General features: G+C 52.2%; 1 protein-coding gene across 1 annotated transcript; it reads left to right on the forward strand.

Moving 5' to 3' along the window:
• Nucleotides 1-5,568: 5,568 nt before the first annotated feature.
• Nucleotides 5,569-18,355, forward strand: RAMP1 (receptor (G protein-coupled) activity modifying protein 1; the record flags this gene model as incomplete). Its single annotated transcript, XM_014951946.1, has 2 exons — nucleotides 5,569-5,723; nucleotides 17,747-18,355. Coding segments are annotated over 2 exons (411 nt in total), but the record flags the coding sequence as incomplete, so codon positions are not given.
• Between the last annotated feature and the right edge of the window lie 543 nt (nucleotides 18,356-18,898).

Consider the following 18,898-nt stretch of genomic DNA (forward strand, 5'->3'; position numbering starts at 1 on the left):
TTTTCCCCCAATTTTTGTAACAATTCAGGGCCAACACTGTTCTGCTGAAATACGTGAGCGACGGGGTTTTTGCAGCCAACCCTCAGGAAGCTGAGCTCTGGTAGACATTTGCTGGAACTCTCTGGGACATCAATCCCAGGGCAATCAAGAGGATCTGGGGTGCCTGAAAAAGTCTTCCCTCCAATCACTTCCTCCCCACCGTTCTCTTCTGATGTTCCCTGTGAGGAGCCAAATGAAGGATCCTTCAAGTTGCCTTTTCTCAGGCAATCAGTGCTTCTCTTGGCAGGGAGCGGCGTTCATCAACAGTTGCTCTGAGATAAACAGCACGTTGGATGGAGCCTCCTTCCAGCAGAAGACATCTTTGCATGCAGAAGGCAGCAAGGATGAATTTTTGACGACTTGCAGTGGTATCACCTGTATGGATGGATGGGCTGGGGCGATGCAGCAAGACAGGGATAACCCCCTGCTCTGTCTCTAGGTGGCACCTGAAGACCAAGAGGGGCTTTGGAGGTACCACATGGCTCTGGTGGGATGTTCTCAGGGGACCACTGTGGCTCCCGATGCTGTTTTTCCTAAGGGAAGGGGAGTGCTGGGAGAGTGTGAGAGGATTGCTCCTGGAGGCAGCTCAGCCTTGATAGAGTTGGGTTTTGGAGCTCATTTAAGCAGCTCCTTAGAGCCTTCACAAATGAATGCTGTTAAGTACTGAGATGTGACCGTGACGGAGCTCAGTTATTTACGGCTCCCTGCAGCTGACTTATGCCTCCCCTGTCAGCAGGGCTGAGAGGGGAAGGAAAACCTTCTGGAATGAGAGCCAGAAGGAAAAAAAAAAAGGAAAAAAAATCCCTCCCAGTTTTTTTCCTTCTGTTGTTACAAATCTGGATCCTGCCCCAGCCTGATGTGGATAACCATGGGTTTGGGGGGAAATCTGGTCAGCAGCAGGGTTTAGGTGGGGACTGTGTAGGAACATGGCAGGAGCTTCTCCTCACTTTGACCTTAAAGTCCTTAAAGTCTCCTGCCTTGTCCTTGTAGCAATTACACGGTGGGCTGTGTTGAGCCTTGCTCCTCTTGGATTCTCTTTGCCTCTGATGTGTAAAATGGAAGAGTCTTTTGTGATGATGGTGAAAATCTAATGTCCTTGTGAGATGTCTCAGTCACTGGCAGACGGGTCTGGTTTCCCCAGTCCCCCAGGGAAGAGGGTTTGTAGACAGAACCTGCGTGTAGCTGTGGGAGATGTGGTGGGGAGATGTCTTCTACGAGCACGGGTCTCTGCACCCACTCCTTGGGGTTAAGCCAAGCCTTGGCTGTCGGCACCTGCAGCGTTCACTGCTGCAGAAGACAAAGTCCTCATGGGTTTAGACAGAGCTCCTGGAGAACGTTGCAAAGAGCTGCCGGGGGTGGGAGGAAGAAAAGTGGTGATGTACCTGTGAAGGACTTCAGACACTCTATAACTACCTGAAGGGGGGGTGTAGAGAAGTGGGGGTCAGTCTCGTCTCCCAGGTCACAGGAGATAGGACAAGGGGAAATGGCCTCAAGTTGCACCAGGGGAGGTTTTGACTGGATATTAGGAACAATTTCTTCACGGAAAGGGTTATCCAGCATTGGAATGGGCTGCCCAGGGAAGTGGTTGAGGCACCATCCCTGGAGGTGTTCAAAAGATGGGTTGACATGGTCCTCAGGAATATGGTTTAGTGATTTTTTTATTGCTTATTTCTTATTTATTTTTTTATCAGAGTTAGGTTGATGGTTGGACTAGATGATCTTTAAGGTCCCTTCCAACCTGGACGATTCTATGATTCTATGACAAGAGGCAAGAACAAAGAGCAAGGATACGAGTCAGATGCTCAGGGATGGAAGCAAGGATACGAGTCAGATGCTCAGGGATGAGGAAGCCCCTGCTCTGGCTCTCTCCTGGTCGCTCACACCCATCTAACCCTGAGAAGGCTCCAGGGAGACCTCAGAGCAGCCTTCCAAGATCTGAAGGGAGCTCCAGGAGAGCTGGGGAGGGACTCTTTGTCAGGGAGTGCAGTGACAGGACAAGGGGGGATGGGCTTAAATTGGAAGAGGGGAGATTGAGATGAGATACCAGAAAGAAATTCTTTGCTGTGAGGGTGGTGAGGCACTGGAACAGGTTGCCCAGAGAAGCTGTGGCTGCCCCATCCCTGGAGGGGTTCAAGGCCAGGCTGGATGGGGCTTGGAGCAACCTGGTCTGGTGGGAGGTGTCCCTGCCCAGGGCAGGGGGTTGGAACTCAATGATCTTAAAGGTCCCTTCCAACTCTAACCATCCTATGAACCCAGCAGTGGCTTTTGAGCAGCTTTGGTTGCAACGTGCTTAGAGCTCCCTGGGTTTTCATTTTCACTTGTTTTGGGTTTTTTTTTTCTTTTTTTGTTTTAATTTTAATACCAGGGCTCGTTTCCATGCTGACTCCCAGCTATACATGGCTTGCAGCTACTCAAGCAGGCATCACAGACCCAGTTTGCAGTTCTCAGCTGCTTCGTCCCCGGGGTTTATTGAGTGTTTCTCCTCTCCCCACCCAAGGTGGAGCTGCCTGTTAAGGTGTTTTCCCCAAGGTCTGCTCTGCAGGAGCAGATGCGTGGTCATCAGAAAATCTTTGGGTATCTCTAAATAGAGATGGTTTCTGTGGTACAAGTGATGCCTTGTCATCTGTGCTAATTGGGAGCAGGGGGAAGCAAAGCCCGGGGAAGGGCAGCCTGGCCGTGCTCAGTTAACTTCTGCTTTTTCTTCTCCTGCTGTATTGCTCTTAAATTTCTTAAAGCGGCTTCGTCGTCCTCAATTTCTCCCCGTGCTTTGTGTGTCTCGCTCATTGCTGCCTGGCTCCGATTCCTCCTTTTTTTCCTCATTCCCCTTGGCTGCTCCTCCAGCTGCTTTTTAATCTGTCGGCCTCCCCTGCACTCCCTCTCTCCCCTTAGGCATCTCCCTCCTGCTCCGTGCTCCGTGCCTTCGCTGGTGGCTTCTCCTTTGCACGCTCTTTGTCCACCCATGTGGTGGGGAAATGTTTGCAGGGCACTTGTGTTTCACGGTCCGGTGCACGGTCTTCACTGAGGGGGTGACCCCTGGGGGTGGCACCTGAACCTCCCTCCTTGGGTGCTGGTGCTCAGACGTATCACTTGGTCACTCCATTCATCCAGGCTTGCAGGGATGGGAAGGGGAGAAAAGCCTCCCAGCCATCAATCATCCCTGAGACTGCCCGGACTGAAATTTTGCAGTCCAGCTCTCACATAAAATTATTGCATCTTCCCTCCTTCTCCTCCTCCTTGCTTGGCACTTTGCTTCAGCATTGGGCAGGGAAGAACCTCATGAGGTTCAACAAGGGCAAGTGTAAGGTCCTGCACCTGGGGAAGAAGAACGCCAGGCACCAGTATGGGTTAGGGGTGGGCCTGCTGGAAAGCACTTCTGAGGAGAAGGATCTGAGGGTCCTGGTGGGTAGTAAATCATGAGCCAGCAATGTGCCCATGTGGCCAAGAGGCCAATGGGATCCTGGGCTGCCTAGGGAAGAGTGTGGCCAGGAGGTGGAGAGAGGTCATTCTCCCCCTCTGCTCTGCACTGGGGAGGCCACAACTGGAATCCTGCCTCCAGTGCTGGGCTCCCCAGTTCAAGAGAGACAGGGAACTGCTGGAGAGAGTCCAGCGTAGGGCAACAGAGATGATGGAGGGATTGGAGCATCTCCCTGATGAGGAAAGGCTGGGAGAGCTGGGGCTCTTTAGCCTGGAGAAGAGAAGGCTGAGGGGAGACCTTCTCAATGCTTAGAAGTGTCTAAAGGGTGGGTTGAGGGAGGATGGAGCCAGACTCTTTCCAGTGGTTCCCAGTGACAGGACAAGGGGCAACGGGCACAAGGTGGACCATGGGAAGTTCCACTCCAATGTGAGGAAGAACTTCTTTGGGGTGAGGGTGGCAGAGCCCTGGCAGAGGCTGCCCAGGGAAGGTGTGGAGTCCCCTTCTCTGGAGATCTTCAAGCCCTGTCTGGATGCTCCTGAGTGATGTGCTCTGGGCAGCCCTGCTTTGGCAGGGGAGTTGGACTGGATGATCTCTAGAAGGTCCTTTCCAACTCTGACAATTCTGTGATTCCAAACCTTCCCATTTCAGAGCAGGGCTTGTCTCTGGCTGGGTTGTCCTGCACGGGTGCTGAGCCCCTGTGTGGTATTGGTTGGGGAGAGCTTGAGATGATGATGAACTCGGTTTTATTACTGCACCAGTGAGGGTTTAATGCTCCTTGACTCCCTTCCCTTGGCTTGCTAATTGATTTGGGGGCTGCAGAGGGACCTCTCAAGGAGGGCTGTGTCTGTCCACCCCCAGGCAGGAGCTGCTGGCGATGTCCCATGGCTTGCAACAACGCAGCCTGCTAAATAAATAGCTCATTTCTGTTTTGTTAAAAAAAAAAATAGTTAAAAATAAAAACAAAGCCCCGCTCTTTTGCTCAGAGTTATTCATGCAGAGCAAAAAATAGAGCCGGTACGGGGTGCCTGTCTGCAGTCTGCTCCAGGAGCTGCCGAGGCATAGCTGGCTCTTGGGGACTGAGGGAAAGGGATTATTTATAGCCAGGCTTAGTAAGTCATTCCTTCAAAGCTTTTTTTATTTCTGTCGTCTAGCCTGCTCCATCTCCCCCTTGTAGCACTGCTGGCCTTTTTCCTTTCCGTTCACTGCCAAAACTGGACTAATTGTGCACAAACTCATAGGGATGGAAGCAGCATCTCTTCCTGAAGGCACCTTGTAGAGGGGACGTGTGCCCAGGGATGAATTAAATCAGCACCGTGCAGGCAGAGATGAATTTCACCATGCTTGTCCCTTCTTGTTGGAAATGGACATTTGTTTCCAAGTGTGGCACCACGCAGATAATTTTTCACAGAATCCCATGGGGTTGGAAGAGACCTCTGGAGATCATCTAGTCCAACCCCCTGCCAAAGCAGGGCCACCCAGAGCAGGTCCCACAGGAATGTGTCCAGGTGGGTTTGAATGTCTCCAGAGAAGGAGACTCCACCACCTCCCTGGGCAGCCTCTTCCAGGGCTCTGCCACCCTCACAGGAAAGAAGTTCCTCCTCATGTTGAGGTGGAACTTCTTCTATTCAAATTTGTGCCCATTTCCTCTTGTCCTGTCCCTGGGCACCACTGAAAAAAGACCAGCCCCATCCTCTTGACACCCTCCCTTTAAGTATTTATAAGCATTGAAGTGTTGAGGTGTCCTTTGCTCACCAGCAGCAGGGATCCGTTTGGGAGCTGTGGAATTATTCCCTGCTTTCCTCCACACCCTTCCTCTCTTTATAAACCGAAAAAACAGGATTTTAAACTCCAAAGATGTGTGTCAAGTGATGAGCAGAGAGTAAATCCGCGTCCTTACTTATTTATGACTTACCTGGCATCTTTTGAATAATTGATTTCTCTAGTGTCAAGCACTTGGGAGGGTTAACGGGGGATGCTGCTGCATCGGAGGGTCAGAGGGAGGTGAAGAGGGAAATAAGACCCTGAGAAGGAGGTTTTGGAGAAGCTGGTTGAGAGTGGGGGGGTCAAGGGGCTGTCATTGACCCCAGGGGGGCAGAGCCTGACCCCGCTCCCCCCTCGCCTGTCTTGCAGCCCATCACTTCATCGCGGCGACGGCGTGCCAGGAGGCGGACTACGGCTGGATGATCCGGCACTACTGCCTGAAGCAGTTCCAGCTCAGCATGGAGGGCATCGGGCAGCGGCTCTGGTGTGACTGGGATGAGACCGTGGGGTAAGTGAGGGCCCTCTGCTTGCCCTTCCCTTCCTGGCATCCCGGGACTGCGCCCCTCTTCCATTTTGGAGTGTTAAGGAGGTCAGCAGTGGGTTTTAGTTCATGAGGGGGGAAAAAAATGTGCTGTTTCACTCTGCTCTGCTGCTGCCCTGGCTCATCCCTGCTGGGGCCACCTGAAGGAGCTTCCCCATCCTCATTCATGGATGAGAAGCTCAACATGAGCTGGCAGTGCACACTGGAAGCCCAGAAAGCCAACAGCATCCTGGGCTGCATCAAAAGAAGTGTGGCCAGCAGGTCGAGGAGGGTGATTCTACCCCTCTGCTCTGCTCTGGTGAGACCCAACCTGGAGCTCTGTGTCCAGCTCTGGGGTCCTCAACACAGGAAGGACATGGACCTGTTGGAACGGGTCCAGTGGAGGGCCACCAAGATGCTCAGAGGGATATAGCATCTCTGCTATGAAGACAGGCTGAGAGAGCTGGGGTTGTTCAGCCTGGAGAAGAGAAGGCTCCAGGGAGACGTCTGGGCATCCTTCCAAGATCTGAAGGGAGCTCCAGGAGAGCTGGGGAGGGACTCTTTGTCAGGGAGTGCAGTGACAGGACAAGGGGGAACGGTTTGGAATGGGAAGAGGGGAGATTTAGATGAGATACCAGAAAGAAAGTCTTTGCTTTGAGGTTGGTGAGACACTGGCCCAGGTTGCCCAGAGAAGCTGTGGCTGCCCCATCCCTGGAGGGGTTCAAGGCCAGGCTGGATGGGGCTTGGAGCAACCTGGTCTGGTGGGAGGTGTCCCTGCCCAGGGCAGGGGGGTGAAACTCAATGATTTTTAAGGTCCCTTCCAACTCTAACCATTCTATGATTCTGTGATTCTGGTCACTTGTGGAGGGACCATGAGGTAGACTTAGAGGGGAGAGCAGTGGATGTTATCTACTGGGACTTCAGTGAGGCTTTTGACACCTTCTCCCATAAGATCCTCATGGACAAGCTGATGAAGGGTGGGCTGGAGGAGCTCACAATGAGGTGGGTTGAAAACTGGCTGAACGGCCAGGCCCAGAGTGGTGGTCATTGGACAAAGCCTAGCTGGAGGCCAGCAGCTAGTACTGTACCCCAGGGGTCAATGCTGGGTCCAGTTCTGCTTAACCTCATCATTAATGGTCTGGGTGATGGGGCAGAGTGTACCCTCAGTAAGTTCACTGATGACCCCAAACTGGGAGGAGGGGTCGATGCACCAGAGGGTCGTGCTGCCATCCAGAGGGACCTCCATGAGCTGGAGAAATGTGCACGTGGGAACCTCATGAAGTTCAACAAGGGGAAGTGCAAAGTCCTGCACCTGGGGAGGAAGAACCCCAGGCACCAGGACATGCTGCAGGCCATCCAGCTACAAAGCAGCTCAGCAGAAAAGGCCCTGGAGGTCTTGTTGGGTACCAAGTTGAACGTGATCCAGAAACGTGCCCTTGTGCCAAAGAAGGTGAGTGGTATCTGGGTACCTGGGGCTGCATTAGAAGGATTGTTTCCAGCTGGCCAAGGGAGGTGGTCTTCCCCCTCTACTCAGCACTGGCCAGGCCACCCCTGGAGTGCTGGGTCCAGTTCTGGGCTCCTCAGTGTGAGAGAGACATGGCCAGGCTCAGGGGGATCTTACTAAGGTATATAAATACCTGAAGGAAGGGTGCAAAGAGGATGAAGCCAAGCTCTTGTCAGTGGGACCCAGTAACAGGACCAGAGGCAATGGGCACAAACAGAAGCATGGGGGGTTCCCTCTGAAACACTTTTTCACTGTGAAGGTGACCAAGCACTGGCATAGATCACCCAGGGAGGTTGTGGAGTCTCCATCCTTGGAGATACTCAAAAAACATCTGGTCGTGAGCAACCAGCTCTAGGTGGCCCTGCTCAAGCAAACATCTGGTCGTGAGCAACCAGCTCTAGGTGGCCCTGCCCAAGCAGGGGCGTTTGGACAAGGTAAGGTGACCTTCAGAGGTCCTCTCCAAACTCAGCTATTCTGTGATTAAATTTCAAGGAGCCCAACCTAAGCAGTGTTTGGAAATCGGGATGGCCATCTTGCTCAATACAGTTACGTATACATGACAAAACCACACATCCCAGTGGAGAAACTTGGACAGGAGAAGACCACGGCTGCCTGTTGCATGCTGGGTATCAATGTGTTAACTAGGCAGTAGATTGGGATCCCTATCACAGCTCCATTACCTCTTCTGGTGACTCACTGCTTGATGGACTTATTTTCCATGAGATGTTTCTTGTTTTCTTAGTGCTCACGTTCTCAGACAGTCCAAAATGTCTTAACTCAGCTTGAAAATCCCTTAACTCACTGAGATGCCTTCAGACCCTAATGAGATAATCCCAGGCCATCTCACTGGACTTGCTGGCTTGCCTGCTACTTCCCAAAATTGCACGTTGGTTTTTCTTAGCAGCCAGAGGGAGAGGCTGGCATGGTATGGCCTGGCACCCTTCTGCTGAACCTCCTGTTTGTAATCAGTGTCAGAGAATTAGCGGTGAGTTATGACTTAGGAGAAATGGAGATGTGGTCTGCTCTCCTGGTGGCATCCAGGAAATGCTTGGTGACCTCCTTGGGGGGATAATGAGGGTGGTAAGGGAACCCTACTTAATGAAGCAGCATTGAGGAGAGCAGGGATGTTGCATTTGGGGAACGTGCTGCTCCGTGGGTTTGGTTTTGGCTTTTTTGGGGCATTTCTTTTGGGTTCTTTTTATTGCAGAACCACCTGAAGGACACTTTCTTTGGATTAGCTCTTCTCTAATCAGCAGAGCTGAATTTTTCGGTGCCGTCGTGGCATGAATTATTCTCCTGGCGAGATGGTTTTGATTGAAGTTGCAACGACCACTCAGGGGTGTCAGTGTGTTGGCGTGAGGGCCTGAGAAGAGCAGATAAAAACCTGTTCTCCACTCTGTGTTGGCTTTCCATGTCATACAGTGGTGTTGTGCCATGGTCTTTCTCCAGGAAAACAAGGTGGGGGGACAAAAAATGAGCTCTTGTGACATAAGAGGTCAGCTGGAAATGGTGAGCAGGTGTTGCTGTATGCCAAGAGTGTTTTGCACAAAAATGAAGTGGTTTTGTAAGATCTTGGTTGATTTCCTGCTTCGTTCCCCCTTCTTCTGTGCCAGATTAAAAAATCTATATGCACTTGTGTGTGTAAACAGACATATGGATGCAGCTAGAGAGCTTGTGAAAAGGACAGCTTGGGGTTTCCTTCCCCTTTATCAGTGATAAAATGGAGGGGAAGAAAAGAGACTGTGGGAGGTTTTCTTCTTCTGAGAAACCTCATTTGGTCCTCAAAAATGTCCAGGGCTGCTGCCTCCTTGGGGATCTCTGCAGGACCTGTCCTCGGGGGTCTCCGCAGCATCCAGATGTGGTCCAGATGTGGTTTGGATGTGCTGAATGGCAGGAGAAGGGGATACCCACCTCTCTGGGTCTCCAGGCTGTGCTGGGGGTGAGCTCCCACCCCTGGGACCATCCCAGCAGAGCTGTCCCCAAACCAGGCTGTCCCCATGCAGGGGCTGAGTGTGTCCCACAGTAGGACTTTCCTTCTGGTCCTGGTGCAGTGCTATCTCCATCTCCTCCTCCAGCACAGGAAGCAGAGGTGTATTAAAGAGCTTGTCCTTTATCTCCGCTCTCCTGGGTTTGTTTTTTTTTTTTTCTAAATAGCTTCTACTAAACTTGTTATCCTTGAGGCACTTGGAGGAAATGTTGATAAACTTGCAGTGTTTAATTTGATTGTGCGAGTCCATTTGTTCCGTGCGAACACAAGGCTCGGGGTATTTAAGAGATGACATTCCTCTGATCCTCCTGTGCCCTCAGGACACCGGGAAAATCAAGTAGAAATAGCCCAGTAAATGGACTTGTTCTGCAAGGATACGGCTTTTGGGTGGCCACCTTGCTCGACATGGGTGTGCATGGGTCTCACCATCCCCTTCTAGGAGAAAAAATAGGAGAGAGTTAGGAGATCTCCCACCAGGAGTGGGCAGGGGGTGGTATAGCTGGCTCTTCACCCTTCTGGCTTCTTATTTTTTTGACTTCCACTGGGCATGAGATGAAGAAATAGAAATAAAAGACCTGCCTAGAGCCTTGTCTTAAAACTGAAGGAATTTTGATGCTTAAAACCTGTCTGAAACGAGAACAAGAAAGTTGCACCAGGGGAGGTTCAGGTTGGATATTAGGAACAATTTTTACAGGGAAAGGGTTATCAAGCCTTGGAATGGGCTGCCCAGGGAGGTGGTTGAGGCACCATCCCTGGAGGTGTTCAAAAGACGGGTTGACATGGTGCTGGGGGACATGGTTTAGTGGTGGTTTTTTTGTCAGAGTTAGGTTGATGGTTGGACTCGATGATCTTGAAGGTCCCTTCCAACCTAGGCCATCCTATGATTCTATTGCAGCTCTGGTACCATCAGCAGCATCGTTTGGAGCTGTGATTTCTCATGTGCAGCATTTAGCGGAGAAATGCCCACCAGGCCCATCACTTACTGCTCAATTGAGAATGACACGATGGGAACATCTGGATAAATGAATTGTCTCAGCAGAGCTTGTAATTGTGGTTTATTGGTCCTATTTATAGGCTGCAGATTATCCTCCTGTCAGTACTCACCGAGCTCTTGCGTGGCTGGTACCGCCGCGTTCAGATGTAACAGAGGGGTCTCTCTGGACCAGGAGTGTTTGCTGGGGTTGGGCTTGGACCACGTGAACAAGCACCAACTCTCTGAGAAGGTTTGTCCAACGCCGTAGACCTCTGCTGGCTTTCTCAGTCGTACTTATTTGGGGAAAGTTGATGCGAAATCATATACCAGTTGAACTTGGTGAGCCATGACATGCTTCAGGAATGGGATGCCAGGTGTTTTTTAATAATTAGTTCCAGAAATTGGGTGTGAACTCTGTCTCCTGGGAAGGGAGAAGGATTGCTCTGAGGAACAGGCAGCCCAGGGAGGATGTAGAGTCTGAAGCTGCGGCAGGGGAGATTCAGATTAGATATCGGGAAGAATTACTTTACTGAAAGAGTGGTCAGGCACTGGAAGGGCCTGCCCAGGGAGGTGGTGGAGTCACCATCCCTGGAGGGATTTAAGAAACGTGTAGACATGGCTCTTCAGGGCATGCTCTAGTGCCTGAGATTATTGGTTTGTGGTGGGGTGTTGTGTGTGGGGTGTTGTGTGTGGGGTTGTGGGTGTGGGGTTTAGTTGGTGGGTGGTGGTTTTGGGTTTGTTGGGGTTTTTTGTTTGTTTGTTTGGTTGGTTTTTTTTAACGTGGTTGGACTCGATGATCTCGGAGGTCCCTTCCAACCACTAAGATTCTGTGATTCTCTGGAGATCTTCAAACCCCTCCTGGATGCCATCCTGAGTGATGTGCTCTGCGCAGCCCTGCTTTGGCAGGGGAGTTGGACTGGATGGTCTCTAGAAGGTCCCTTCCAACTCCAACAATTCCGTGAGAGGTGTTCTCCATTGGGTCATCTGGTTTCTCTTCCTCCCCAAAGGGTGAGGGACCTGGTGTGACCTCAGATGCTCCTGCTGGAGCCGTGTGCTGAGCTGCCCACCTGCAAGCTGGTCCCTCCAGCCCCTCCGTGGGGCTGACTAAGAGCAATTTAGACCAAGCACCCTGGTGTTTAGTTTAGACTTGGATCTACCTCATTACTTTAAAGCTGGAGCTGCGTCATGGTCTCCTCTGCTTCGTGGTGGTGGCCGAGCTGCTTTGCCCAGAAGCTCAGCTCTGTGGGACTAATTAATTACCCCAAAAGATCAGCTTGGCTATTCTGATTCCAGGACCAGATTCATCGGCACAGCAGCTATTTTGGGGGGACGTGGAGCTGCTGGCAGAGCTGGGGGCAGCTGGGGGGGTTCTGGTGGCTCACCCATGAACGCGTCGGCAGGAGCTGATGACTTGCAGATATTTTTCATGCCAGGGCATGGCTTGGCACAGCGGGGTTGGCACACTGGGCAGCAGCAAGGAGGGCTGAGGTGGGGTGGACCAGAGGAAATGGTCTGAAGTTGGGGCAGGGGAGGTTTAGATGAGATATCAGGAAGAATGACTTTCCTGAGAGGGTGGTCAGGCACTGGAAGGGCCTGCCCAGGGAGGTGGTGGAGTCACCATCCCTGGAGGGATTTGAGAAGTGTGTAGAGGTGGCACTTCAGGGCATGCTCTAGTGCCTGGGATTGTTGGGTTGTGTCTGTTTGTGGGGTTTTTTTTGTTTGGTTGGTTTTTTTTGTTGTTGTTGGTTGGTTGGTTTGGTTTTTTTTTTGTATTTGGACTCGATGATCTCAAAGGTCCCTTCCAACCACGAAGATCCTGTGACACTGGCTGTGCCGGGCGATGCCGCAGCTGCGGGTGTCACTCCAGCTGAGCCAGGCGCCTTCATCCCAAATATATCCACCCCGTGGCACCCCCCCTTAAAAAATAAGTATCTCTGGGGAATGCTTCCCTGTGGCTGCGGGCATCCTGTGGGGAAGGACCTCGCCGGGGTGGGATTTCTCTGGCCGGGTCCAGAAATGTGTGGGTGCTGCCAGCTCCTGGTACCCTGCCCCACTGCCACCCCAACACACTCACGGCGTGTTTCAGGTTGTTTATCTATTACCTTATGAACAACAGGTTGATCGTTACCTTATCATCTCGTTATCTACTTTGTTACCTTCAGGTTGTCAGGTTACCACCATCTCCAGGCTCACCCTGCAGCCTTGCAGAGGAAGAAATCAGCTTTTTTCTTTTAATTTACAAATTTCCAGTCTCAGTTGCAGTGGTTAAAAAAAAAAACCAACCACAAACCAGAAGCCTTGCTTAGGATTTACAGCATTCAGGTCCCATCAAACCCTAAAACCAGACCTCCATGGCTTCCCACCAGCGGTCCAGCCCCGTCCTCATCCTGCCTGCAGCATCCCTGAAACCCACGCCGTTGCCATGGTAACGAGGAAAACAGTTTTAATTGCGGTTCTTAGTGGGGAGGGGAAAAAATATTTAGAACTGAGCAAAGCCCTGCTTTTCAGGGCAGGGATACTGGGCTCCTTGTCCACAGCCTCTGGTGGTGGGGTGGCTTGGGAGAGCTTGTCCTCATCCCAGTGCTATCCTACATCAGCTCAATTATCACAATTTGTTTTTTAGTAATTACAGCTAGTCTTTTAAGGCATTTTTAAGGATTTTAAATTAAGATGGTGGTATTTAAGGCAAAACCCGGGAGGGGGGGGGGGTTGCAGAAGAAGAGGGAGGTGGAGCGGGTGCAGGCTGCTTCTCCTTTCCCCACCCTCTCTGCTGGTCTCTGGGGACACACTGACCATCACGGGGACATAAGGACACCCTCCATGGTCAGGCACGTCTCCATCCCTCCAGCTCAAAGCAGAGAAGAGCCCCCAAGAGCTGCCATTCCCAGGGGAGCCCTTGCTGGTGATTTTTGGCACTGGGAAAGCTCCCAGAGAAGCCCCATCCCAGCTGGGAAGAGGGAGCATGATTTGGGAACACCGCTCCTTCAAAACTGGAGTCACCATCCCTGGAGGTATTTAAGAAACGCATAGACGTGGCTCTTCAGGTCAAGCTCTAGTGCCCAGGGTTATTGGTTTATGGCGAGGTGTTGAATGTGGGGTTTAGTTGGTGGGTGCGGTGTTTTTGGTGGGCGTTTGGTGTGGTGTGGTTTTTTGGTTTTTTTTTTGGTTTTTTCTTTTTTTTTTTTTTGTGGTTGGACTCAATGATCTCAGAGGTCCCTTCCAACCACTAAGATTCTGTGATTCTGTGAGATCTCCTCAGGGTTGGGGGAAGCAGGACCAGCCCAAGTGCTCCAAGCAGGGCTTTTTCTCCACGTACGACTGGATGGTCCTTGTGAGAAGCAAAGAGAGATTTCAGGTACCTTCCTGTGGGGGCAGAGGCACCCAATGGAAAGGCTTTGGTGGTGTCCTCTAACTCCAAATATCTTCACCAGGTTTCACAGCCTGGCTGTCAGCTGTAAGGAATAGAAGCTGGGGTGTAGCTTTGGGCTGTGGTGGCCATTCACAGCACCTGGCAAACATCGTTAAAAACAGCTGCTCCTTCAGTTTCCTCCTGCTCCCAGGCAGGTTGAGAAGTCAGGGACAACCACCCTTAGATGTCATATCCTTAGGTCCTCCGGCTGCTCTTCAAAGCCTCAAGGGTGTCCCACAGTGTGGGTTGGTGGCCCGAGGACTTCTCTGCTTCCTTCTTCACCATGACCGAACGGAGCCATCGCGGAGCTTCTTGGAAGCCTGGCCAGGTATCTGCCCTGGGGTTCACCCACCCACCCCCTTGCAGCCATATGGTCTCCTCAGCCTCAACCTGCTCTGGGTGGACCTGCTTTGGTGGGGGGGGTGGACTAGATGATCTCCAGAGGTCCCTTCCAACCCCATATCATTCTGTGATTTTTCTGCACAGTCCCACCTCAGGTCTGATTTGGGGGGGGGGATCCGTGGGGGTCTAAGATTTGTTGATCCCCTTCTCCTACTTGTAAGCATATAATCTCTGGAGGCTTTATTTTGGAGGCTCTGTACCCTCACTCAGCTGGAGGAGATGGTATTTTGGGAGATGGAGGCTTGCAAAGGAGATGTAGGGCTGTCTGAAAGCCAAAAGCTTGACTTTACCTTCTCTCCAAAGAGAGTTTTTTAGTCTGTGACTGAGGATTCCATCTCTTTCTGGACACCAAAAATAGCAGGATCCTCCCTGCTCCTGGAGCTGGGCTTGGTTTTTCCTGCCTGAGCGTGGCAGGGAGATGTTGCTCTCCTGGGCTGTGGGGTGGAAGGTGGGATGACAAAGAGGAAGGCAGCAGCAAAACAACCCCTCCCAGGGTTGTTTACAGGCTGCCCAGGGAGGTGGTTGAGTCCCCATCCCTGAATGTGTTGAAGAGTCGTTTAGATGTGGTGTTGGGGATATGGTGTAGGGGAGAACTTTGTAGAGTGGGGTTGATGGTTGGACTCGATGATCCCAAGGGTCTTTTCCAACCTGAGTGATTCTAAGATGGACAGAGTCTCATGAGATGTGAGACGTGGCAGCTCAGGACCCACAGAGCTGGACGGGATGGACTCGGCTGGTGATTTTTGGCCATGGATGGTTGATGAGAGAGAGTGGAAGACATTAAAGCACTCGGCTACAGGTGAGTCCAGCTTTGCTTTCAGTTGGCCATAAAACTGTTGTGGTCAGGTAGTGCTTTGTCTAAGCAAAGGGCAGAAACTCAGCTCTGGAAGAGCGTCCAGACTTCGCTTTCCCTTGGCCCCTTTCCCCCCAGGCCCCTCCTGCTCACCCCACACGGGGTTCTAGAGGTGTGCGGGGCCAGCGGGTGGTGGTGGCCACGATGCCACCTGCTCCTGCTGAAGATGCAATCCCAACCAGAGCAGAGTGGGTTTAACAAAGGCAGGGATGTGAAAATAAAAGGGATGAGAGACTTTTTATTTTGTATTTTAAGCCACAGCTGCAGACCCCTCCATCAGGATGGGAGAACCTCCTTCCATGCCTGGTCTGACCGATCATAGCCCTATGGCCACCTCCTCACCCTTCTGCGCTGCTCCTCAAGGAGCTACTTGGCTCCTCTCCTGGGGTCCATCTGGTGTGCACGGAGCCATCCGAGCACTGAAATCAGAGTCATAGAATGGTTAGAGCTGGAGGGGACCTTAAAGATCATGGAGTTCCAACCCCCTGCCCTGGGCAGGGACACCTCCCACCAGACCAGGTTGCTCCAAGTCCCCTCCAACCTGGCCTTGAACCCCTCCAGGGATGGGGCAGCCACAGCTTCTCTGCTCCCATGCCTGGACTGACCGATTGTAGCCCCATGGCCACCTCCTCACCCTTCTGTGCTGCTCCTCAAGGAGCCACTTGGCTCCTCTCCTGGGGTCCATCTGGTGTGCACGGAGCCATCCGAGCACTGAAATCAGTCATAGAATGGTTAGAGTTGGAAGGGACCTTCAAGATCATCCAGTTCCAACCCCCCTGCCCTGGGCAGGGACACCTCCCACCAGACCAGGTTGCTCCAAGCCCCATCCAGCCTGGCCTTGAACCCCTCCAGGGATGGGGCAGCCACAGCTTCTCTGGGCAACCTCTTCCAGTGTCTCACCACCCTCACAGCAAAGAATTTCTTTCTGGTATCTCATCTAAATCTCCCCTCTTCCAATTTAAAACCGTTCCCCCTTGTCCTGTCACTGCACTCCCTGACAAAGAGTCCCTCCCCAGCTCTCCTGGAGCTCCCTTCAGATATTGGAAGGCCGCTCTGAGGTCTCCCTGGAGCCTTCTCTTCTCCAGGCTGAACAACCCCAGCTCCCTCAGCCTGTCTTCATAGGAGAGGTGCTCCAGCCCTCTGATCATCTTTGTGGCCCTCCACTGGACCCATTCCAACAGGTCCATGTCCTTCCTGTGCTGAGGACTCCAGAGCTGGACACAGTGCTCCAGGTGGGGTCTCACCAGAGCAGAGTAGGGAGGTAGAATCATCTCCCATGACCTGCTGGAGCCAGGCTTCTCTTGATGTGGGTGGCTCTCTGGGCTGCCAGTGCATGTTGCCAACTCATGTTGAGCTTCCCATCCATGAGCTCTTCCAAGTCCCCCTCCTCAGGGCTGCTCTCCAGCCATTCTCCACCCAACCTGTATTTGTGCCTGGGATTGCCACATCCCAGGTGCAGGACCTTGCACTTGGCTTGGTTGAACTTCATGTGATGTGCATGAACCCACCTCTCCAGCCTGAAACACGGCTGCTGCCCGAGCACAAAGTATAATTACAATTTCCCTTCCGATTGCTGACGTGGGTTTGCTTTGGTTACTGTTGTGTCTTCACGTGTGATGACGGGAGCAGCCACCCATCACCACGGGCTGAGCTGGGGAAGGGCAAAGCCAGTCTCCCTGTGGCTCTTTAGCTTGAAAAAAATTCAGCTTTTATTCTGTTAACTCTTTGCTTCTGCGTCCCGAAGATGCTTTAGCCTGAGCTCTGCTAAGGCTGCTGGTGAGCGGGAAAGGGTAATTTTGCACATGGGGACGCTGAGCAGAAGCTGCTTTTAGCAGCTCCAGGCGCCCCATTAATTAAATCAGCAGATTCTGCAGGGCCTCCCTCCGGCGCTGCCGTGTGCCCTCGGGCACAGCCAGGCGGCCGCTGCCGGCCCAAAAACCAACCCCGGCTGATGAGATGCAGAGAGGCTGCTTAGAAAACATTGCTTCCCCCAGGTGGGTTTTTAATTGAATAGTCAGGGTTTGGGTTAGCTCTGCTTCTCTGGGCTTAGCCCTGAGTAATTGGGATGGGGAAAAAAGAGAGAGAGATACAGACCCTCTTTTTTTTTTTTTTTAATCACAGGCAATTTTAAAGCAGGTAGGATTTGAAACTCATGGTCATACCTGTCCTTCCAGAAGGTGGGTGGACCAGCACAGACAGGGCTTGTTCTCTCCCCGCAGTGTCTCTTGCTCAGGGCTGCTCCACTTGTTCCAAATATTAAAAAAAACCACCCAAAATCTCAAAAAATATACTTGAGTGGTGAGAGGTGCAATGGGTCTGAGGGACTTGCAAAGTGTAGGGCTGCAAAATGCAGAGAGAGGAGCTTCAAAAGCATGCTGGTGATTAAAAAAAAATCCAAACCCCTTATTTTTAGGCAATTAAAAGTATTGTTGGTAGGTCCACTGTACTTATTTCTGCCCCCTTTTGGCTGAACCTGGGCTAAAGGGGGGTGCCCCCAGGGCTGGCAGCTCAGGGTGGGTTTCCTGAAGGTCTTTGATAAAGGCACCAGAGGGTTCTTTGGGTCTGACCGGTATTTTTTAATAGCACCACTTGGGCCATGAAATCCTGGAAATAATTAACACAAACAAAAAAAAAACCCTTTGCTGCTGGTCATTTCCTTAAAACTCCTTGTGCTTTTGGCTGTGGATGAGCATTTAAAGTGGGCTCCAAGTGGCAAAACCTGATGGGAATTCAAAAAAACATATATTTTCTTTATACCTCCCTACCTACGGTCTCAAAAAAAAGATTTAAGAAATAAAATAACTCCGGTAATGCTCTCAAACGTGATCTCACATGCGTGTGTCTGTAAGTGTGTAACAGCAGTGCCTCTGTCTTGTGTTGCAGCACCTACGGGGAGCTGACCAACTGCACGGCGCTCATCGCCGAGCGGCTCGACTGCTACTGGCCCAACCGCCTGGTGGACGAGTTCTTCGTGGCCGTGCACAGGCAATACTTCAAGAACTGCTCTCCCTCGGGCCGGGCGCTGCACGACCCCCCCAACGGCGTCCTCTGCCCCTTCATCCTGCTGCCCGTCCTCGTCACCCTCCTCATGACGGCGCTGGTGGTGTGGAGGAGCAAACGCAGCGAGGGCATCGTCTAGGGGACGCCCCGCCGCCGGCGTGGGGCAGGGATGGGGTGTCCCCACCCCAAAAGCAGACGTTTTGGGAGGACACTGGCAGAGGAGCAGCCCGGGGAGGGTACCAAGGCAGAGACAGTACCCCCTGCCCAGTGGTTTCCAAATAAATCTGTCATTTAAGACTCATTTGGCACTTGGGGGGATGCCCCACCGTTGGGGAGCCCTCTTGGGGGTACCAGGGAACACAGCTCCCCTCGGCATCGGTGCTGCCACCATCTCTCCCATCTGTTTCCCTCCTGGCACCCCTACAGCCTTGCATTTTGCCAAAAGAAGAAATTTTTAAAAAAAAATAAAGAAAAAGGGTCAGGGATGAGGGGTTTGGAGTCCTGCTGGCCCCATGGTGATGGCACAGCATCAGGAGGTGGAGGTGGGTGTAACCCCCCCGGGTGATGGAACCATCACAGCTTTCTCTTTTGGTCCTTTGTTGTTTTTTTTCTCCACAGCAGGAAAAGGCATCTCATCCCCTGGCCCCCAGCACAAGGCCGAGGTGTGCATGGGGTGGGTTTGTCTGGGAGGTGGGGAGCGATGGGTACAAACTGGTGGTGGGAGCTGGTAGCACCCAGGGGTGGCACCAGTGGTGGCCTTGGCGGTGCTCTGGGCTAACGAGCAACAGGAATAAGGTGCATTTCCTACCTAATAAATACATAAACAAACAGGTGCCCGTCTCTGGTCTGCAGATACTCCAAACCCACCTGGACACCACTCTGGGTGACCCTGCTCTGGCAGGGGGTTGGAGTAGATGACCTCCAGAGGTCCCTTCCAACCCCTACCAGTCTGTGATTCTGTGACACCCAGCCACCCACCTGGCCCACCCTGGGCTGGCAGGTCCCAGCTCCCCTTCCTCTTCCAGGACACTCCAG

The sequence above is a fragment of the Calidris pugnax genome, unplaced genomic scaffold, assembly GCF_001431845.1.
Source record: "Calidris pugnax isolate Ruff unplaced genomic scaffold, ASM143184v1 scaffold179, whole genome shotgun sequence".
NCBI classification, from domain to species: domain Eukaryota; kingdom Metazoa; phylum Chordata; class Aves; order Charadriiformes; family Scolopacidae; genus Calidris; species Calidris pugnax.